This window comes from Haliotis asinina, chromosome 3, assembly GCF_037392515.1.
Source record: "Haliotis asinina isolate JCU_RB_2024 chromosome 3, JCU_Hal_asi_v2, whole genome shotgun sequence".
Taxonomy (NCBI): domain Eukaryota; kingdom Metazoa; phylum Mollusca; class Gastropoda; order Lepetellida; family Haliotidae; genus Haliotis; species Haliotis asinina.
Genome location: NC_090282.1, coordinates 3,142,147 through 3,165,529, shown reverse-complemented (window position 1 = coordinate 3,165,529; position 23,383 = coordinate 3,142,147). Strand labels below are relative to the sequence as shown.

At 39.3% G+C, this 23,383-nt stretch overlaps 2 protein-coding genes across 4 annotated transcripts in view; both read left to right on the top strand.

Moving 5' to 3' along the window:
• The window catches only part of LOC137277309 (myocyte-specific enhancer factor 2A-like), a 113,184-nt gene that overhangs the window by 34,940 nt on the left and 54,861 nt on the right, over positions 1-23,383 (top strand). For 2 of the 3 annotated variants that reach the window (XM_067808969.1, XM_067808968.1), the window contains one exon: positions 10,818-10,913. The gene's annotated coding sequence lies outside the window, so the exon portion shown is untranslated. Of the gene's footprint in view, positions 1-10,817; positions 10,914-16,884; positions 17,061-23,383 lie in introns of those variants that run through there. The other variant, XM_067808971.1, reaches the window with a different exon arrangement.
• Positions 6,383-10,876, top strand: LOC137277264 (S-antigen protein-like). The gene is made up of 3 exons (XM_067808924.1): positions 6,383-6,416; positions 7,285-7,875; positions 10,818-10,876. The coding sequence occupies exons 1-3, from the start codon at positions 6,383-6,385 to the stop codon at positions 10,874-10,876; spliced, it is 684 nt and encodes a 227-aa protein (XP_067665025.1).

Here is a 23,383-nt window from a genome sequence, read left to right as displayed (position 1 = left end):
TTCAGTTGCCAATGCTTTACATATAGGAATCTATGTTGGATACACTTATCTTCCTACTCCACTGAATATTCTTATAACAACAGTCAATCAAGATCACTGTAGTCCTGATCAGGGGGTTTCATTATAAGAGTAGGGAGCATTTTGTCATCCTCATTAGTCAGATGTGATTTTGTTGTTGATTGAAGACCTATGCGAACAGAGATGTAGGTGATTATAGACTTATTCTTTCCATGCCATGAACTGATAAGCATGAAGGTTAGCATTCAGAGTTGACCAAGTGTGTGAGGGTGTCAGCTGCTTGTTTAGGGAATGTTAGTGTAACGGTTAACTTGCACAGACAATAACTAGTCTTGTCACTTTAAATGATCACTTGAGGAGGTTAACTGATATTTCAGAGGAGGTTTATTCAAAGAGAGTTAACCAATCAGTTCTCAGGTTAACTGATATTAACTGATGAATGGACAAGGGTCAACCTGAACTGGTCATGTATGAGAGAAGGTTCATTTAGAAGGGAGTTAATTGGTCATATATGACAGAAGGTTCATCCAGAAGTGAGTTAATTGGTCATGTATGAGAGAAGGTTCATTTAGAAGGGCGTTAATTGGTCATGTGTTTAAGAAGTTTAACTTGAAGTTACATTAACTCATCACATATTCAGCCATGTGTATGTCAAGTTAGTGAATACACTCAAATGGTCTGATGTGTGATCATTTGATTGTGGAATCTGATCTGTCATGTTATTGATATGAGAAACATGCGGGAGGTTTGAACCCCTACTTAATCACTACACTTGTAATGGAGTAACTGAGTCGCTATAATAACTTGCTGCTTACACCATATAGCGTTCCAGGGTCTTATGGCATTCCAGGGTCTTGTAGCTTATCTGTCACTGAAGGTTGTTTTCTCTAATATTGGTACCTAATTAATTTCTTGCCTAACACCATCTTGTTAGATGTATTGACCTCTGGAATCCCAGGTGACAGAGCAGTATATTACATGGTCTTCAACCGGGTAGATATCTAGATATGACGATATCCATTTACACACACATGCATGTATCACCTTGGTGCCCCACCCCCACATGGGATATGGTCTACCTTGTGGTGGGCCAGTCAGTCAGTGCCCGGGGGATACGGGGTTCTGTTGTGCTTTCTACTATGGGGGTCCACCCTGGAAGAAAGGTGCTATGATGTAAGAGTAGATTGTTCCATGAAGATTGAATCAAAGTTACATCCTATCTCGGTGGATTGTAACATTAAGAATGAATCAAAGTTACATTCTATCTCACTCTTCAAACTGATACTGCACATCATTAATTTAGAAGTAGTTTCTTCAAGTAGTTTTAAGAGGTAAAAGATTATGTGTCATAAATCATGTAAATTAATCCCAGGACCTTGCTGAGGAAGACTGTTGTCCTGAGAAAGTGAATGATGATGTCTTGACACCCCTACAGAGCTTATCAATGCCCCGAGTGACTGTCTCAAGTACAGAGTGTGTCAGTGCCCCTGTGTGATTGTTTCAACTACAGTGTGTATCAATGCCCCTGTGTTACTGTCTGAACTAAGAGTGTATCAATGCCCCTGCGTGACTGTCTCAACTTACAGTGTGTATCAATGCCCCTGTGTGACTGTTTCAACTACAGAATGTGTCAATGTTCCTGTGTGACTGTCTGAACTGCAGAGTGTATCAATGCCCCTGTGTGACAGTCTGAACTGCAGAGTGTATCAGTGCACCTGTGTGACTGTTTCAACTACAGAATGTGTCAGTGTTATTGTGTGACTGTCTGAACTGCAGAGTGTATTAATGCCCCTGTGTGACTGTCTGAACTGCAGAGTGTATCAATGCCCCTGCATGACTGTGTCAACTTACAGCGTGTATCAATGCCCTGGTGTGATTGTTTCAACTACAGAATGAGTCAGTGTTCCTGTGTGACTGTCTGAACTGCAGAGTGTATCAATGCCCCTGTGTGACAGTCTGAACTGCAGAGTGTATCAATGCCCCTGTGTGACTGTCTGAACTGCAGAGTGTATCAATGCCCCTGTGTGACTGTCTCAACCACAGAGTGTATCAATGCCCCTGTGTGACTGTCTCAACCACAGAGCGTATCAATGCTCCAGAGTGATTGTCCCAACTGCAGAGCATGTCAATGCCAATGAGACTGTCTCAGCTGCAGAAAGTATGAGGTTTGTATTGCTTCACACTCATCGATCTCAACATTTAGGGTGTGCCTCTGCCCTTGGGAAAGTTATTCTCAAAGGAATATACATGGTACACTTGTTAGGTGCAGTCCAATTTATACAAGGGACTAACTGAACAGTTAGCTGAGTCCCTTAGGTAGACACAATCTGCATATAAGCTTGTAATTGTGGCATTGCCCCTTGTGAAGGAGAAAGATCTGTGATAGGGTCGGGTGGGGTCACAAGGAAGCACTAATGAAGCAGTCACTCTCATCATGGCCTGATTTATATGGAGATTGCACACATCTTTTATCAATTATTAGCCCTGCTTGCATGGCAGTAATTTCATGTGGAACTCATAGGAGACCAGTTGGCCCACAAAAGGTGTCCTTTGTGAATTTTGGAAGGATATTTTCTGAGCTGATGGAAATGCACCAAGGGATGAAAATGGCAGCCATGACATTGTGTGTTCGGTGGGAAAACTTAAATGTGTGCCCTCTGTGAATGAGACTCTTGAAGAATGTCACATTTAGCTGAAATATATGTTTAATACCTTACAGCATTTTACATTCTTGCTTGTGAGATGGATGTCGAGTGCTGCACATTAGGATGAGTTTGTCCAACAACTGTAGCTTCTCTAACAGTTATTTAATTTTTTATGGAACTTGGGCAGATGATGATGTTTCTTATTTGATGTTGCTTTTATTTGCCTGGGCTTTCATTTTTCCTTGTATTTGAGGGAACCATTTCACTGGGAATCTCCTGAAAGATTGACATGTTGAGAATTTTCACTGCATTCCTAATATTGTCTTGATGACACTCAGACACTCATTCACACCAGAGTGATGATGACACTCACTCATCCCTGAGCGTAGGTGCCACTCATTCATCCCATAGCGTTGATGTCACTCTTCCATCCCAGAGCTTTGATGACACTCACTCATCCTAGAGTGTTGGTGTCACTCATTCATCCCAGAGCATTGGTGTCACTCACTCATCCCAGAGCATTGGTGTCACTCACTCACCCCAGAGTTTTGGTGTCACTCACTCACTCCAGAGAATTGGTGACACTCAAGCGTTGATGATGCTCACTCACCCCAGTGCTGATATCACTCATTCATTCCCGAGTATTAATGGCGCTCACCCTAGCATGTGGGTGGCACACACTCATTCCAGAGTGTTGGTGACACTCTCTCACCCCAGAGTGTTGGTTACAGCCATTCACTCACCCCGGAGCGTTGGTGACACTCACTCACTCCAGAGCGTTGGTGACACTCACTGACTCTAGAGAGTTGGTAACACTCACTCACTCCAGAGAGTTGGTTACAGCCATTCACTGACCTTAGAGTGTTGGTGACACTTACTCACTCCAGAGAGTTGGTGACACTCACTCACTCCAGGGTGTTGGTTAAAGCCATTCACTCACTCCATGGTGTTGGTGTCACTTACTCACAGAGTTTCTTTTTCCATGTTTGTCTGTTGCTTGTTAGCATTGTTAGCCATTGAGTACCATCAACAATTGAACTGACAGAATTGGAAGTGATAGACGTTAACCAACAAAGTCCTTGAGCAGGACCCACAGTCAAGTGTGAAACTGTTAGGTAGATGAATGTTAATCTGGCACCCATGAGTCAGTCTCCTGTCCCTCCCCATCTGCATGATGAACCAGTGAACCAAGTCCTTTACCTCATGCTGCTCTAAGAGAGTGGAGTTTGGTTCCTGATTATTGTAACTGGATGAGCTACAAGCATATATTTTTCCTTCATTTTTGGTGTTTGAAGAAGGAAGCTACAGAGTGGTGTGAACAGGGCCGAGGAGACAACAAGGAGATTCATGGCGATCAATACCTATTGACCGGCCAGCATTGGTTGAGAATGTGCTTTTGTGTACATGTTGCGTTGACCTCAAGGTTCACATGCTACTGACTGCCGTGTTGGAGTTGTGGGCGTGGCAGACGCTGGGGAAGGCAGGGCATGATGTTAGTTCGACATCAGTCAGACGGCAAGACTGTTTTTGTGTGGCATCGTGGAGCCAGCTCTCATGAAGCTAAAATGTCCATTGTGATAGATTTGAAGGCTGTTACAATCAATAAAATAGCTGTTGATTTTATACTGCCATTATCTGATTTCAACACCTGGGAAAGAATTGAGATTTGCTCGGAAAATATGGTATGTTGAAAGTGGTGAAGGTAAAGCCACATCTTTATATTACAGATGGGCCCCCATTCCGTGTTGCTATCTTGCTCATTGCATGTCCGGCTACGTCAAGGAATGTGTTGACATGAATTTCTTGATCTGTGTTATAATTTCATTTTTCAAAGGTTATCTATATTGTGCAGTGAGTTGAAGTTGGCACTTGTGATGCAGTACATCTCCTGTCTACTGAAGCTGATGATAATATGTAGCCATCAAACGAGAAGATAGTGAACATTTGCTGCACGTTTTGTTTGAATCAGTTTTTGATCATTGATTTTCTGCTTAAAAAGAGTTTATGCCTACACCTAGTGTTGAACTCTATTGATTTGTTCCGTGTGTCCTCTGTGAGCACATTGCTCACCTGAAGTACTCCAGCCTGCCACATAGCCATGAATGGACATTACTCATTAAACCAAAATATTTAGTAAACAGAGATTTCAATGAAATCTGTGAATTGGAGAGTGGAAAATATTTCAGCAAATATATGTTGCATAGAATTGTATAAAGAAAGTGATACTGTGTCGTTATGTTCAGTCTTACCACATAACAAGCTGTGTAAGCTGAGAATATGAGTGTTGTGCACACCTATAAATCACCATGGCAATAAATTTACCCAAGTCATCTGTGCAAATCATATCATACGCAAGTGTCATATGTCTCACTAGAATGTTTCTTAAAGTAGATGATAAAAAGTGAATATTTAATAAACTGTTTTCTCCAGTTTGGAAGACAAGTGGGATTCATATGAATTCCGTTGAATTGTATACAATGTATTGTAGTGTGTACGTGTGTGTGTGTGTACGTGTGTGTGTGTGTGTACGTGTGTGTGTACGTGTGTGTGTGTGTACGTGTGTGTGTGTGTGTGTGTGTACGTGTGTGCGTGCGTGCATGTGTGTGAGTTAGCATTGTATTTCTGTGAGCATGTGTTCACTAGATGTGTATGTTTATCTGTAGAATGTGTCTGTTTCACAAGATGTGTTCCTTGAAGTGTATGAGTGGGTGTGTTGTGTGTTTGGGTGTGGGAAAGAAAAGGAAAGAGAGAGAGAGCGGCACAAGAAATGTCTTCCTTGATGGGCATTTTAGAATATGGGGTAATGAAGAATGATGAGTCTCTTTTATGGATATGCAACTTTATTCTGTGAAAGGCATTTCTCAGGTAAGAAATTCTATGAAAATACAAAAGTATCATCATTCTTAGAAATGTCTTGCTAGAAATCAACTGATAGGTTTAAGTTGATAAAATATCGACTCTATGGGTCAATCTGCTACTAACATATTTGATCACTTGATGTACAATACGACCCATGAAGGTCCCGAGGTAGAATAGGCCTTCAGCAACCCATGCATGCCATAAAAGGCGGCTATGCTTGTCGTAAGAGGCAGACTCGCTGACTTGGTTGACACGTCATCGGTTCCCAGTTGCGCAGATCGATGCTCATGTTGTTGATCACTTGATTGTCTAGTCCGGACAATTATTTACAGACCGCCGCCATATTGCTGGAATATTGCTAAAATATTGTGTAAAAACTACTCACTCACTCACTCACTCACTCACTCACTCCGTACCAGTTACCTTCCCAAGTTACACCTGGCTCTGGTTGACTAAAGGAAATATGGACTGTCTAATTTGACCATTCCTACCTACTCTCATAGGTAAGCACATTCCTACAACTGACAGCACCTCCAATGACAATAGCTGCTGTTGTTTACAAGAATGTTTGAACATAAATTCCATTACAGACAATGGGGAGTGCTCTGTGACAGACCTCTCTCTCTCTCTCACTCCAGGGTACCACTGAGGGTCCCAGCAGCACGAAATCAACAAGCTTTGTAAATACGCAGAGATGACCGTGAGATGTGATGTAAGGCCATTAGGAAATGGCTTCTTGTAATCCCCTCAACCTGGGGCTTCCTGTTAGCCCGACACGACTTGCCACGCTCTCTGTTTGTCCAGTGTGGGAGGGGGACACTATGAGATGGACATGATCTCTTACTAATAACCATCGCCAGATGCTACCAGACTGTGTGGACATTGGGAAGGGGGGTAACTCACAACACATTATTTCAGTCTTGCTGTTTGGCTATTTCTTTTGGTCTTGACTGATTCATTTTCATACAGTGCTGACTTCACAGACCATCATTTGTTTTAGCTTCTTTACGTTTTCACTGAATTCTATAATCTTGGTCTTCCTGTTACTTCAGTAATACTTTGCAAAATACATGATAAAACAAGGTTAAAACAATGACTATGACTTGAGCATAACCTGCAATATCTTGTACTGCTACTTCAAGGATTTGGAGGCGAGTTCTTGGGTGGGGTGAATATGGTGAAGCTTGCTGCACTGGCTGTGTCATGCATGCTTAGTGTATATTGTACTCAGTCTTAAGAATGGAGATGGGTATCTGATAATGTTACCAAAATCTCTTGTCATGAACTACACATGGCATAAGTGGTTCAAGGTAATGAAATTGTCATTTTATGATTTAACAAAGATGCAGTGTACTCTTTTTGTAAAAAAAACCCAAGCATTTACAAGATTGGATTTGTGTATGGTCTGCCTGGGTATATTAGCATTGAACATGGAAATGACTACTTGTGTTTGGTAGCAGAGGCTGGGAATGGTGATTTGTGAGCTGTCACCAGAGTGACTGTGTTGATAAATACACTGCCATAGGACAGGCACATGTTTTGTGTCTGTTCTTATTGTGACGTAACTAACATCAACGTTAATATTGCAGTCATCAGAATCTTTAAGCTTCATTTCATGCAGTGGATAGGTAAAAGTTTGTTCTTTGTGGCTATGTTTTCTTGGGACCATACGGCCAAGCTAAACTACTTGGCAAATGAGTGAGTGTATCAAGTCATGCAGCCTTCAACATTGCTTCAGTTATATCATTTTGTTGGCGCTCAGTGTTGGAGAAAATTCCAGATGATGGTGAAGATGGTGGTGATGCTGCTGCTAATGATGATGATGATTTCGGTGATGGTGATGGTGGTGGTGATGATGATGATACCGATGGCGATAAAGATGGTGATAATGATATTGGTGATGATGATGATGATGATGATGATGATGATGATGATGATGATGATGATGCCAATGGCGATAAAGATGGTGATGATGACGATATTGATGGTGATGATAATAGTGATGATGATGATGATGATGATGGTGATGATGATGCCAATGGCGATAAAGATGGTGATGATGACGATATTGATGGTGATGATAATAGTGATGATGATGATGATGGTGATGATGATGCCAATGGCGATAAAGATGGTGATGATGACGATATTGATGGTGATGATAATAGTGATGATGATGATGATGGTGATGATGATGCCAATGGCGATAAAGATGGTGATGATGACGATATTGATGGTGATGATAATAGTGATGATGATGATGATGATGATGATGATGATGATGATGATGATGACGACGATAAAGATGGTGATGATGGTGGTGGTGATGCAGAAAAGGAATTGTTGATGTGTGGTAGGGGTGATGTTTGATGAGATGTGTAAGTGTGTTGATACCAATAAGGTTCCTGATGGATAAGCTACAAGTGATCGTTCCTGTGTGTGGGACAAGGTAGGTACTGGCTGAGCTGGTAGTTTCACCCGGAAGCAATGACTAATACATGTTTCCTGATACATAAAATAGTAATGGGAAGCATCAGCACGACTGGTCGTTGACAATATGTCACCAACTTCCGGCCCAGCCTATACTTGCATCATTTCCTGTGATTTTACTCAGATCAAGTTTAATTTTGATGGTGGAAAACTAGTGGTGACTGTTACCCTCTTGCCACAGCCACTGCTTGTTCTATGTGAGATGTGTCTGTGTCTTCTGTTTTATGCTAACTTCAAAAGATGATTTGATGGAATTAAATATATATTCTTTTTCTATATGTATATATATTTACATACATTTACAGACAGAGAGATAGAGAGACAGGCAGATATACACCAAAACATGTTTCGACATGATTTCAGTGTGATCTGGTTTATTGAACTCTGCAACTGGAAAGTCAACTGCTCCTATTCTGAATGATCCAATAGAGTTAGTCTGTAAAACATTGTGGTCGTTTGTGATCGCCTTTTTGCTTCCTGTAGGAGGTAAATTCATTATGATTGCTAATATGCTGCTGGCTTTTACCGCAGACAGAACAAATTCGTCAAGTTATTGTTTTTTATGATCCCTTGAAAAAGAACAACACTTGATAGAGTTTAAATTCTCTGAGGATGAGAACTCCGAAGACGCCACAGAAGAAAGGTTGAGGCTGATGATAAATCAATGCTGTTCAAATGGAAATGAAATGTTTGTCAAAAGTGAAAACTCTGACAAAGTGTGACGTGTTGTGTTCTTGAGCTATGTAGGAGAAGTGCAAGATCTGAGTGAATATTACTGTATAGTATTGATCTGGGATTTGAATTAATTGTTTTGTGCTGTTTTGGAACATGGGTAACCTGTAGCTGAATTAATCTTTGTAGCCATGTTGGAGAAATGGCAGTACCAGTCCATTAGAGTTATGGAACTTACAGACTGGTCATCGGAACCAAACTTTACATGCGCTGAATATTTATGTGTTAAGTCTGTTTCATTTTGACATCATTTAGTTTCTGACTAATTTATTTTGCCTATTGTAATATTTGTTATATATTCTACAATGTAAAGAAAGCTTTACAATGTAAAGAAAGTTTGTTTTTGTATTAACAAATGAAGACTAAATCATTCTGGGGTGGATCTGAAAGACAAATGTCAGGTGTGTACAACAACTCATAGCGCATGGTCTCCCCTTGAACAGAGGTCTAGTTGTGGCATGTGCTGTTCCTGCCGTTGCCAGCCCCAGATTGATGGGATATCTCCCTCTGTAATTAGTTCCCATCTGTTACTGCAGCAGCAGATGATCTGCCAACAGCACCATCACTCCTGCAGTGTCCATGGGGGAGAAGGGATACAATTTTGTTCTTACTTTCTCAACTTTTGCAATTATCTGATTGTTTAGTGTTCGTCCTCCAGTGTTAGTCACTGGTCTGTTGTGTAACAATACAATCAGTATGTGATACAATATATATACATGATGTGGCATGCAATACAATCTGCTTCAAGTATGTGTTATAAATGGGATGTCAGCGTATATATATTATGGTAACCATGGATTCTGTATCAGCAGACTTTCAGATATTGGTCATAGTACTATGATTGGCTTGTGGGGAATTTTGAACAAATTCTGAACCAGCTCTTTAGTTCCTCAAATAGCACAATTAGTAACAGAAAATGCATTTATCTGAAACAATGGACTGGTATTGATTTGCAAGGATGAAGACAGTTGATGGATTTCTTCTCCTAAATAACAGTTCTAACCAAAGGTTAATTTGAATGTAAAGTGAAGTGTGACCAGGACAGGTAGTGGGATAGTGACAGATAGTGGGACCCTGGGGCTGACCGCCACCACCACGCAGGCTACATGTGGCCCTACAATTCTACTGGTGTACATTGCTTTTACTGAAGCAGCACAATGTACAGAGCAATGCACTGGGGTGCAACATGAGGTGATATGCCTTGACTACTACTGCTCCTGACATCTGTGGGAGTACTTGCAGGAACCCAGTTCCAACCAAGGTGACTGCCCAATGAGGGCTCACTGTACGACTTGGCATGTTTGTACAACAGGCTGGGAAGTCTGCTTGGGTAATGTTTTGAAGTGTCTGCTGCTTGTACAAGCTGGAAATAGGTGACTGTATTAAGCTTTGGATATATGTATCGAGACATCAAGAGTAGGAATTTGTGATCGTCAAGGTTGTGAAGAGTAGGCATCAAGGTTTGTTAGGGTTGTCAAGATTAGGCATGACATGACTGGAGTGGCATCAAGGATTGTCAGGGTTCATGTCAAGTGGATTCATGAAGGATTGTCAGGGTTTATGTCAAGTGTAGGCATGAAGGATTGTCAGAGTTCAAGTGGTGAGTAGGCATCAAGGATTGTCAAAGTACATGACATCAAAGATTGTCAGGGTTCAAGTGTTGATTAGGTATCAAGGATTGTCAGGGTTCATGTCAAGTGAAGGCATCAAGGATTGTCAGGGTTTATGTCAAGTGTAGGCATCAAGGATTGTCTAGGTACATGTCAAGAGTTGGCATCAATGATTGTCAGGGTTTATGTCAAGTGTAGGCATCAAGGATTGTCAGTATACTAAATAGACAGCAAGTGTTTTTAGAGTCCACAGGTTGTCAGGGTACATGTGGAGGGCAAGTGTCCAGAACAGCAGTCAAAGATGTTTGCAGTCACTGGCCACATTGTATGGATCCTGAAGGTGTTGTTAACACATTTAATCAGATCCCTGATGTTGCTACCAGTTTCCAGTCAACTGTATAAGTTTGTATCAGTATAGTAGGGCCCTGTGAATATGTTATAATGTTTATAATCTTCATTCCAGATCGCCCACACAGTCCATCAGAGTTACCTCCCATGTTTGATGCCTGCTGTATGCTGTGAGCATCTACTGTTTCCATCTAACTGCATCACCCGGTAGGTAGGTACACTTATTTACATCCTTATATAAAAGTAAACAAATTTTGGACTTGAAATCATCTGCAGAAGGCTGATTTGTAAAAATTATGTCACGTTGATGTGTTAAGACATTTTCATGATGTTGTGTGTGAGGAATGGTCCATGTTTGTTAGACAGTCATCATTAGATACTCATGTGTTATGCTTATATAGTGCTGTCTTATATACTCGTTTTCAGTTGTGTGAGAGGAAGGTAGTACACAGTGCCATACCATATACTGGGTACTGTTTTGTCACTTTGTGTGAGGCAAGTGGCATATAGTGTTGTGGTACTAAATACTTTGATGTGTTTTCTTTGGACTAATCTTGTTTAGGTAGGATTCCCTCAGCTACATAATTATATGTTAGAATCCTGTGTCATCACAGCATTCACAGTAGCACATAGTCCCCTGTATCAGTAAAAGTTTTGTGGATGGAATTATTTTACTGTACACAGTATTGTGCATCTGATCACTTGACATTTAAACACAATGACAGTAGGATTATGAAGGTGCCTTCTCTTATATGATACTTCTGTATTTCAGAAGTATTAACTTTTAAATTTCATTGCTTAGATAAACTCTATCTGATCCAAAGTGATGTAGTTTTATCATGAAATCAGAAGATATGAGGCAACGACACTGAAAGCATAGTTAGTGCAGAGGTGGAATAAAGGGCAATGTTACTTACAGTTATCCAATGCCAGTGAACTAAACCATGGATTAAAGAAAGCAATAATAATTTTATTTGCACCACACTTCATGTTTTATGAAACGTACTGACTTAATGCTTTAAAATCAATGTCAAGCGATAGGGTTAAGGTTCAAAATATTTTTTTTCTGTTTAAAAGTACATTGAAAAGAGGCACAGCTAGATATCAAATGCTTACACTAAAACATATGAAGATACTATTGACTTTGAAGTTCCTAGCTAGTCACTCACTTACTCACTCTGCAGTTCAGAAGCAGATTGGGCGATGTCTGTGAATACAGGAGTAGTCATGATACTGATCTGGTGTCCTGGCTGACTGATCCTGGCAGAGTGCTGGGTATGTATGTGGTTCATGCATGGAGAAGCCTGTAGCTCCGCTTGACATGGATATAGCACATTTTCGTAACACAGCCTAAGCATCACTATGTTTAACCTTTTCCATACATTTCCTACGTGCATCATGTTCAGTGAGAACATAGTGATACACCAGCTGACAACATGTTGTTTATGTGTGGTATTTCTGTCTGTGTTGCATCTAGTGAAGGTGTTCAAACTGAAACACAGATTTATCATTCATATGTGGTATATGTTTAATATCTCATGTATGCCATTTAATAATCCACTCATGCCACCGTATTCACTGTTATTGAAGGGTGTACTTCACCATTTCCATGACATCCAAGCATGTGATGAAGGTGTTGTTACTGATGGTGGGTAATGAGTCTTGGGCTGACTGACCACTTTGGCTGTAGCAGTGGAGAACCAATTGTCCTGAACATGGCTACCTGGAGATGTGGGGCTTGGGGTCATTTCAGGCTATTTATTGATCTCTCTCACTTTATTCCTACTCATCTGGCATCGGGAAACCATCATAGCAAGTTAATAATATATTTTCTACCCTGGAACACCTTGAGAATAGGGTCAAGTCTGAGGCATGCTGGTCATACATGCAGGGTGTTACGCAGGATTGTAAACTATGTGCCTCTAGCAGACATAGTAGCGAGGGGGAGAGGTGCAGGGGAGAGGGAACACTGTTGTTCTTTTTTTTTTTAAGTTCAGATGTATTTTTACCATGTATTGGATATTGTATTTGCTGCCACAAGGCATTAAAACCACTTGTCAGTTATTGCTCCAGATATCAGTGAAATATGTGTTATTTCTACAAAGCCACCAAATTTGGTATTCCGCATATTTACATGCAGTAGGAATTGTTTAATGCCAGATCAGAAAGTTTTTAAAAGTTTACTGCAGACTTGGATCTGAGTATCAGATTCTAGCTGGTTGAGATTAATCCTTACACAAATGCATGTTTCATGTTAGGAGATAATGCCGTTCCAATTATTTCAGAGTATTTGTCAAAACTTTAATATTGCTGTGTTTAACAGCATTCACACTGTCATACTTCATGGCACTGTGCTGGCCAAACCTAGAGCAATAGCTAATTCTCTACAGCAAGTGCTGTACAGCACTTACACAGCAAGTACAACACTGCATCTTATCACCATTTGAACTTTGAGATAAGAAAGTCAGGATATGTGCTAGAGTGTTGGAGCAGGTATGGGACATTAATCACTGAGTGTATACAGGCCTGTAGAGCAACGTGTATGTATAACAACCGGTTAGTTGCTTCATAATCCTCACTGTAACGTTATGTGTCATATAATCTGAACAGTTAGTATAAGAATTATATGAACTGATTCTTTAACAAAAACCTATACTAACACTTAGTATATAATTTTAATAGCAACCAACAAACCCATTGTAACTGAAAAGGAGCTCCAGGGAGACCAGAGCTTCAGTATCTCCTGAACCTAAGGAAATCTAGACTTGCTTCATTTAGGGGCTTTCAAATTATGGAGAGGGCTTGGCAGTAGGGAAAATAATGTGGTTCAGGGTCTGTGAGACAGACTACTGGGAAATCCTCAGGTATTAAGGAACATTAAGCCTGCATATTTCAGTGCTGGAGAGTAGGAGACAAGGTCAGATATAACCTTGATGGTTTTACTGAAGAACAACATAGAACATCATAAGGTTCATCCTTTATCCATTCCCAGTGAGCGTTGGTTTTACTTTTCACGAATTTGTCGTTACAGAATTTGTTAAGGAAATGACAATAGTGTCAGTAATATTTTTCTGGAGTGTTGATGTCAGATAAGACAGCTTCCCCAGAGTGATGTTTAAGAGAATGTTGAACTTGCATAAACTAGACATACTGGAGATGAATCATCACAGCAGATACATGGTAGAAAGTCATATTTACCTTTTGTAAGTTGAACTCTAAGATATGCAAAAAATCCTGTTTTTGATGGTAACAAAACGGAATCCGTATGAGCCCAGGGCAAAATCCTTGCCGATCGGCCAGGGTGTGGACACACATATATCCTCCATGAGTGCAGAGAACAGGCGCCGGCGCCAGCACCTAACACTGTGTGATGCTGGTGAATACAGGACAAATATAAACATGAGGATGGGCTGGTATCAACAAGTGTGGTGGAATAGTCTTTTATTTAGATGGCAGAAAATAGTACACTTATGATGAAATATTTTTAGTGTTTCCTCTCTGGGAGCAGCTAAATTCAGAACAGGCCAGTTCCAGAAATGTTCCTGAGTTTTTCCAGTTGCAATACACTACCTGTTCTACGGTGCCTGCCAAGTCTCACACCTGATTGAGGTTACCGTGCCAAATGAGATAAAAAACATTGTTCACGTGTGGAATTGATGGCAATGACTGAGCACAAGAAATACGCTTTGAACCCATGTGAGTTAATTAGGGCAGACAGGAGAGTGAGTTTAGTGGAATTGATTGTTGGTGGGTTTGGTTGTAAGACCCTCCTTTTGGAGATATGTTTTCTGTCACTGTGGCCGAGGACCAGTATCACAACATCACCCTATTTTAATCTGCATCATTTGCAAAAATATGGTGAAATAATATAATCATTTTGTTTGAGTATTAAATCTAAAATATTCCTAAAGTACAAAAAGATTCCCATCTGTTATCTGTAAAACAAGATAATTTTGATCACGAGCAGTCTCAATTTTCATAATTTCCTTCGTCTTACATTTTTCAACATGTGAAAAATATTTTTTTTCTGAAAGAGGATGATGTTTATGTGTTCAAAGAGCTTTTTTATCAAGAAATTATATGACTTTCTCACAAAACTTAAAAAAAATTGCAATAAATTTACCAATCAATGCAACATAGTGAAGGAATGTCTTCTGGGAAATCTTGGAAAACATCCATCGGTCACTGTGGTTTTCATGGACCATTATAATAAGCTGAGACTGATCAGCACTCCCTAATTAGTGGGAATGGTACAAGATTCTGCGGCCACCTGGTGGCCAGTGCTCATCTTCTCCCGAGTGTGTGCGGCAAATTATTTGACGAAGCCTATGACGTCAGTTGGGGATTTTTAGGCCGAAATCTTATTGTGTAGCTGCTCTTGTAAAAGACAAGTTGATTGGACGTGCCTGACAATCTCACAAATCAACGAGGTTGGAAATTTCTAGGGAGTAATCATGGGTGATCTAGGTCAATCTGTTCTGGTATAATCACAAAGTATTTTTTTAGACGATGTGTCTATAGATTTGATTTCTACTTAGGAAAGTGTTTGTGACAGTTTTTCCTTGACACTTCTGATGGCTGATGGTTTGAGAGAATATTTTCATGCATGTTTACAAGACTTTAAGAATGATTTCAATCAGACTTGAGTATTGAAAAAAAACCCATCAGATTTTATCATTTCAAACTTAAGTGATTATTTTCAGAAGATTCAAATTATCTTTTGATGCCATAAATTATTAGAATGTGTTTGTGGACTACATCTGCTAACTGCCAATAGGTTTAAAGTGTTTGATGGGACATTGTGCAATATTCAGCTCTGTATAGGTGTATGTTGGGATGTAGAAACTTTGTGCAACATGAGTTCATGACTTAGTCTTGTGTTACCTACTAAATGGTTTCAGCTCTCATTCCACTGACTATGTCACAGAGAAATAGCACAGTAGCAACATCCATCTTGACATGGACATATATTTCCATATTGCATGAGAAAGACTTTGTAAGATAAAAGTTCATTACAAATCTCAATTACCTGGAGGCATACTGCAATCTGTTGCCTTTTCGTGTAAACTAATTTTCTTGGCTGTTGTGTTCTCTGTGATATGAAGAAGGCCTGAAAATATGCTAACAGAAAGAAAGAAAATAATTGAATTTTTATACAGTGTTCTGGTGTTTGGCCTTAATGTTGCCACCTGTCCGGTGTTCATGGTATACTCTGGTTGGCAACCTGCTCGTCTACTGAAATCAGGCAGCCGACCTGCCTGTCTTCTCAACTACACTTTCCTGTTAAATCAGATTTTTTATTGTTGTAAAATTTTGTAATTCTCAAGTGCTAAACTCTGCCAATTTCTGTTTGATTTCCTTCAAAATAACACACCCAAGGAGCAAAGAAAACAGAATTGTTCATATTTTTCAAGAACGATGTCTGCTGTCACTTATGAGTAGCGTCTATGATCCATTTGCAGTACACAAACTAAATGCTGGGACTGTTTGTTTTGTCTGCAGCCAAGATGGATTGCATGTGAGAAAGATTTTCTGGAAAATTATTAGTTTTTTGATTTGCTCCATTCTGGGTTTAGGAGTTTGATGACTGTGTGTTCATCAATCATTTCTAACGGATTGCTGGAAACTTTTACAGCAATATTCTGAAAATGTTTTATCCTATGTTGTATAAATCCACTTGTTGCCTATGCTGCATGCTTCTTTACTTATTCAGCCTTGTGTAGCAGCAAGGTCTCTCACTCAGAATGAGACTCACTTATATCTATCTATCTGTCTACTGTTACCTACATGTTAATGTTGGTGTTTCTGGTTATCAGTATAATAGACAAATACATGGCTTATAACTGTCTACTTCTGGAAGTGTGTCCTGACTATGTGCAAATTGGATTTGCATGTGGTGAAGTGAATTGTTATTTGCTTGACTGACGTTCCCTATCTACCATATGTCTTTAATTGATTTTGGTGTCTATATCAATACATGTAATAGGATTAAATATAGTGTTTAGACTTTTACTAAAAAGGAAATAGACACTTTGTTTCCACACCTCTATTTGGGGATATGTCAGTAAGTATACACTGTGGAAGTGTTTTTTTCCTGCTGTGTAACCTAACACAATTGACAATCACCTGCGTAAATGCCTGGCCCCTCCTCCCCCTTTAGACGACAAATGATGTCACTAGCTGTCATGTTCCTAGCATATCACTACCTTTGGCTGGAGGCTGTTTTGCTGGCATAAGGAATCTTTGTATGAAATGTACAACGTTTCTAGTTGACATGGCAGTGTGACAGAGCTATAGGAACTGTCAGTCGGTGACATAATACCCGTCAGTCACAGCCTGGATGGTCGTGAGTTGTCAGGTAGGCTCTCTCCCTTATTTCACTCGCTATAGATGTTAATCACAAAAACTGACAAGTTTACAACTGCCCATCCATAAAGCAGCTGATCCGATCTGCTTGAGAGCTTGCCAAAAGTTAAGACTACCAAGCAAGCCGTCCTTTGACACTGGTAGGCGGTGGCTTGTAGAGAGTCTCCGAGGCATGTCAGGGGGATTTACTGCAGGATGAAGGTGCGAGGGAACATTGTGACATAGTGTTGTGAAGGCCTTCTGGTAAACCAGGGGTAGATAGCTAGTGCTGGCTGCACAGAGCAGGTTGAGGAGGGTGTTCACCTGTCAAGCAGTTCTTACAATGTATAGTATCATACTGTTTGGGCAGGTACGCTTGTTTTTTCGTGACCGTGTCTTTTCATTTGACTACCTGTTTGAAGGTTTTGATATTTCTTATGATCAGCTGGTAATAGTTTGTAAATTTTTTTTTAGAAAAACATATCTACATATTTGTTTGAGCATTTGGCTATGACAATAACTGAGGCATAAGCTGAAGTGAATTCAATTTCATTTTAATGTTTAAAAAACATAACATTAATTTCTCCAGTGAAATAATGGTGTGATTTAGTGAGTGTTTGAAGATAGTCAGGTGGGAAACCTACCTTCAGTTCATAGAGATTGAAAGGTACTGGTGGAGTTATGGCATTGGGTGTTGTCATGTGTCTGTCATGTGTCTGTCAGTTCATCAACCCGTTTTCCTAAAAGATGCAGTGACAAATTTAGGCTATCTGGTTCACAGAGGCACTTAAACAGTCCATTACATGGAGACAAATGTATGCTGAATGTAAATATTCTCAATGTATCCCTGTAATGAGTTAAACATGTTTAGACTGAAATATTTGTGTTGAATTTAGTAACACTTAAATAGATTACTTTTGTCTGATTGAGTTTCAATTTACTATTCACTGCACTATTTCTGAAAAGTCAGCTTGAATATTTGATTAATGTGCTGTGACAATGGATCTGTATATCTTTTGAAATAAATTCTTTTGAAATAATTCATTTTTGAAGGAGCCAAGCAGATGAGGTGTTGGCGTGTCAGGCCAGAGAACCGGGTTTTATTCCCCCTTTTGGATATGATGTACCAGGCATATTCCTAGTTAGTGTACATTAATGAAACAAGCTTGAGACCATACCCTGATTTCAGTTGGTTTGTGTATGAATGAAGTGTAATATGGCCACATATACAACCTTTACATAGACCAGATTAAAGTACCTGGATATTTTAGAAGTATTTTTGAAAGCCTCAACATCACATAATATTTTAGCCTTCATTTTACAGATAATGAGCCAGTGAGCATTGAAATACTCTACCAGTATTCCCATTGACACACAAACACGCAAAAATATATTCTGTGTGCTTTTTCTTGGATGCATGGATTCTGATCTACCTATTTTTAAAAAGTGCCTTAAAACAGCAACATAAAGAAAAACAATAAATTTTGAAATACCTCAGGATTATACTGAAAATGTCGTGCAAATAATTTGAACTTCATATTGATAATTTATTTCTGCATGCATTCAGACAAAACCGATCACAAACAATGTCTGCTGTGATATATACAAGTATATATAAAACATGTTGAGATAATCCCAGGTAATGACAAAATATTGTAGTGTTGTCCCCATTCATTATTTATCTGTGTCGTTCACACTGTCACTTTTTATACATGGAGCATAGTAAGTGTGTCCAAAGAATGTATTGAGAAAGTGGAGACGTATTACTCCAATGTCATTTTACACAGTGCTCCTAATTGTTTTGCTGTCAGGAGTGGTTGAACAGTAGTTTTCATGTGCTTCATAAGAAAACAGTTTTATGATCTGCTAGGTATTGGAACCGCAACACATCAGCAGCTATTGTAGTGAGAAGTGAAACTGTAGTGCTGGCCTGTCACTACATCCACACTGACTGGTAAACAGTCCCAACTGTATTTACCTCCAACATCATAACACTTAGGCAGTTGCCGATGCCAGTCTATAAATATGGGATACAACATTAAATTGCTGACCCCATTTTCAGTCCATCTGATAATGATATTGACGGAAATCTCGTAAATTTTTCAATTAAACATAAATATTTACTTTAATTCTAAGGGAAACATTATGACACAAAAACTGTTTATCCTCTGAAGCTTAAACCCTCTCTTCCCACTGGCAGCCTCATTCAGCAGTTTGCTATCGCCAGTTAAATATTTTCTGACCTTTATCGCAGTTGAACAAAGATTCTGTGTAAAATTTGAACATTTATCAAGGTTGTCCAAGCCCTTTTTCAGGCAGTTGTTTCCATGGAAACAGATAAAGCACCAAAAGCAAGTTTGTCCTGTGAAACGAGTAACCCAGTGAAGTGACATGATTAAGTCAAGTTTGTTCAGTGTTTTTTTGAAACGTTGTTACAGTAGGCAACTTTAGCTACAGTAGGCAACTTTAGCACCGTTACCTTACAAGGATATGTTATGGTATTGTCACTCTTTTAAAGGAGATTAGCTATTTCGTCATTGTAATATTTGGATAAAAATATTGCTTCATCAGGAATTTTTCAAATGTGTGTTGAGATATATACTTTGTTGCTTTAACCTAGCTTTCCTGCTAATTACTGCATTTGCAAAGATGGATTCCAACTTGGAACCTTGATGTTGTAGTTTTGTGGAACTTTACGAACATGTTGCATCATGGTCTTAGCACCGAGGTACAAATCGGCATCAAGCATTGTGTAACTGCCTCACAGAGAAGAGACATCTTGTTTCGTTTGATCGGGGTAATGAGCTAAAAGCTTGTGTATGCTAGTCTGGTTTAACCTCAAGATTTACCGTCTCTCAAGGTCGGCCGAAGTCGTCAATTCTTTCACCTTCTGATTCCTTAAATCAGTGAAGTCTCTTTGTTTTCGCTTAAAGTGTTATTGCTACCGCCAAGATTCCGCCTGAAGGTGTCTTGTGGATTAACCAGATTAAATACTTAACAGGTCGGTAATCCTGAATAAACAAAATAGTTGGCGCTTTTATCGCAAACGTAATGTTTGCTCACACAAACAGCAAAAAGTCTGGCTGGGTCAAAGCCTGGTGAGGGCTGTACTGTGTATGAATTCCACAATTCTTTGTGCATTTCACAAGTAAATGGACATGGCGTTTGTTTAGTTGTTTTGTGGGGGGTTGTTTGTCGCTATGTGGACAGAACAAGCGGTTGCAGCATGCCGAAGGGTCACATGATCAGCACTGAGCTGAGCTCTACCTTGCTTAGCCAGCTCGCGGGAACAACTAAGGGACCTAGAATCGCCTTCTTGTCACCATCTACAAACAGACAGAACTTTGTGTTTGTTGTCAATAAACAAAAACGCATGGCGGAGAAAGCGTAGGTGATGGCACCATTGTGCCGGTACGAACCAAACATGTCGGATTTGAAAGTCTTCCGCCCCATGATGTCGACTTGCACAATGGCCGGACAATAGTGTTAGTGAGATGGACAAAGAAGCCGTGTTGTATGAAGATAAGCTCCAGCATAAACTATGAACCGTTAGTGCTAAGAAAGGTAAGTCGCACTTGGTGCTGGCCATACAGTGGTCTTGCATCAACATAACAATGGCAGCAAAGCTTACTTATATTCCAGAAATATTTTTCCTAATAATTGTTGTAGTTTACCATTTTTAAGGGATGAAATTGTCTCTTTGATAGACATTGATAGAATTTGATGATTACAACAAATAGTTTAATAATTTCTTTCGTGAAGTTCAACCATTGTGCAGTGAGTATAAGTTGATGTGGTAGTTTTGTCAGTCATCTAGCTGTTTAGGAAGATTAAGTTTAATTTCACATATGAACATAATGTTCTGCTGCTGTTTTGCTGGACAGGGCTGATTTCTCTGTAAATCCAATATAAGGATATGGACATTATAGAAAATATCTCCATGCTTTGAATCAGGTCTCTTATATTTTCAAGTGAATACTTCATTGTGAATAAGATCAGTTTAAGTAAAGAGCTGGAATAATGAATGAGTAAGAGGTGGTTTCTAGCTACCAGACAAGTGGAACTGAATCTGCCTGTGCTTGTGGTCCACTGGGGCTGGACAGAGCATGCAATATAGCTGGTTGTTTTCTTCAGGATAGTGCTAATGTTAAGTGACAGGTTCTGACGAGATCCCTTGCATGAGAACTGCCGGACTAAGGGCTTGAAACATGGACCCCAAATTGAATTGTGTCGATGAGTGTATCCAATGTAGAACACTCTGCCTTTGCTGCATCACCATGTCTGGAGGCCGCCTTGTGTAATCTTCACTGAATTTCATTGATTGGATCTATGTTATGTCTTATAACTGTTTTAATGTTTAATAGGTAAATTTTAGAATTAGTTGATATAGATTGAAAAGAAGACAAAACATTAAAATATTGCACCTTCTCTGAGGCAAAAATTCCTGAAATTTTAAATTCCGCTTCTTTTCTGTAGAAGAATGGAATATGTTCTCATCTTGTGTTATATTTGTCAGTGACTGAGATTTTCTGGTTAGGTTTAATTGTAGTCTAGAAAACATACTCTTCCTTTAGCTTGTCCACAAGACCATTGGGCACTTAACTGGGTGATGTGAACATACCCTCCCACCAGCTCCAACAGTAAGCCAGAATGCTGTTTTCAAGTTCCATTGACTGCACCTGAGAAATATGGCCGCTAGGTGATGGACCAGACAGAACAGTGTCATAGTGTCCATGGTGGCTCACAGTGAGCCTAGCTGCTCCATGCCACAGGAATATATGTGTGAGGCCTCCACACTGATAACACCCTCCTTCAAGAAGACAGGATTTATAGGATAGTTATCACTGTACTGAAGAAGGTCTTTCAGGTATGACCTCGTTTGAGGTCACATCCATCCAGTAGTATGTGGTGAGAACCAACACTGGGTGTGCTTCTGTGTTGTAGCCTTTAATACAGGTTTAATAGTACAGCTTGATTCTGAGTTATACTTCAAGAAGGAAATACCACAATCAGGTTTATTAGTACAGCTTAATATTGTGATATACTGGTGGAAGGGTATAACACAACCGGGTTTATGCATACTGCTGATTGCTGTGTTATACTGCAAGAAGGGAATAACACAATCAGGTTTATGTATACTTCTGATTGTTGTGTTATACTGCAGGAAGGAAATAACTCAGTCAAGTTTATGTATACTGTTGATTGTTGTGTTATACTTGCATTAAAGGAATAATACAGTCAGGTTTATGTATACTGCTGATTGTTGTGTTATACTGCAAGAAGTAAATGACACAATCAGGTTTATGTATACTTCTGATTGTTGTGTTATACTGCAAGAAGGAAATAACTCAGTCAGGTTTATGTATACTCATGATTGTTGTGTTATACTGCAAGAAGGAAATATCTCCGTCAGGTTTATGTATACTGCTGATTGTTGTGTTATACTTGTATTAAAGGAATAATACAGTCAGGTTTATGTATACTGCTGATTGTTGTGTTATACTGCAAGAAGGAAATGACACAATCAGGTTTATGTATACTGCTGATTGTTGTGTTATACTGCAAGAAGGAAATGACACAATCAGGTTTATATATACTGCTGATTGTTGTGTTATACTGCAAGAAGGAAATGACACAATCAGGTTTATATATACTGCTGATTGTTGTGTTATACTTGTATTAAAGGAATAATACAGTCAGGTTTATGTATACTGCTGATTGTTGTGTTATACTTGCATTAAAGGAATAATACAGTCAGGTTTATGTATACTTCTGATTGTTGTGTTATACTGCAGGAAGGAAATGACACAATCAGGTTTATGTATACTTCTGATTGTTGTGTTATACTTGTATTAAAGGAATAATACAGTCAGGTTTATGTATACTGCTGATTGTTGTGTTATACTGCATTAAAGGAATAATACAGTCAGGTTTATGTATACTTCTGATTGTTGTGTTATACTGCAAGAAGGAAATAACTCGGTCAGGTTTATGTATACTTCTGATTGTTGTGTTATACTGCAAGAAGGAAATAACTCAGTCAGGTTTATGTATACTCATGATTGTTGTGTTATACTGCAAGAAGGAAATAACTCAGTCAGGTTTATGTATACCTCTGATTGTTGTGTTATACTTGTATTAAAGGAATAATACAGTCAGGTTTATGTATACTGCTGATTGTTGTGTTATACTGCAAGAAGGAAATAACTCGGTCAGGTTTATGTATACTTCTGATTGTTGTGTTATACTGCAGGAAGGAAATGACACAATCAGGTTTATGTATACTGCTGATTGTTGTGTTATACTTGTATTAAAGGAATAATACAGTCAGGTTTA

What these genes read in the sequence shown, in the direction of transcription:
- LOC137277264 (XM_067808924.1), top strand. Translation starts at nt 6,383, where the DNA reads ATGCTACCAGACTGTGTGGACATTGGGAAGGGGG. An exon ending in TGTGGACATTGGGAAGGGGG is followed by an intron (nt 6,417 to 7,284) that starts GTAACTCACAAC and finishes GTTGGCGCTCAG; the next exon opens with TGTTGGAGAAAATTCCAGAT. An exon ending in AAAGGAATTGTTGATGTGTG is followed by an intron (nt 7,876 to 10,817) that starts GTAGGGGTGATG and finishes TCTTCATTCCAG; the next exon opens with ATCGCCCACACAGTCCATCA.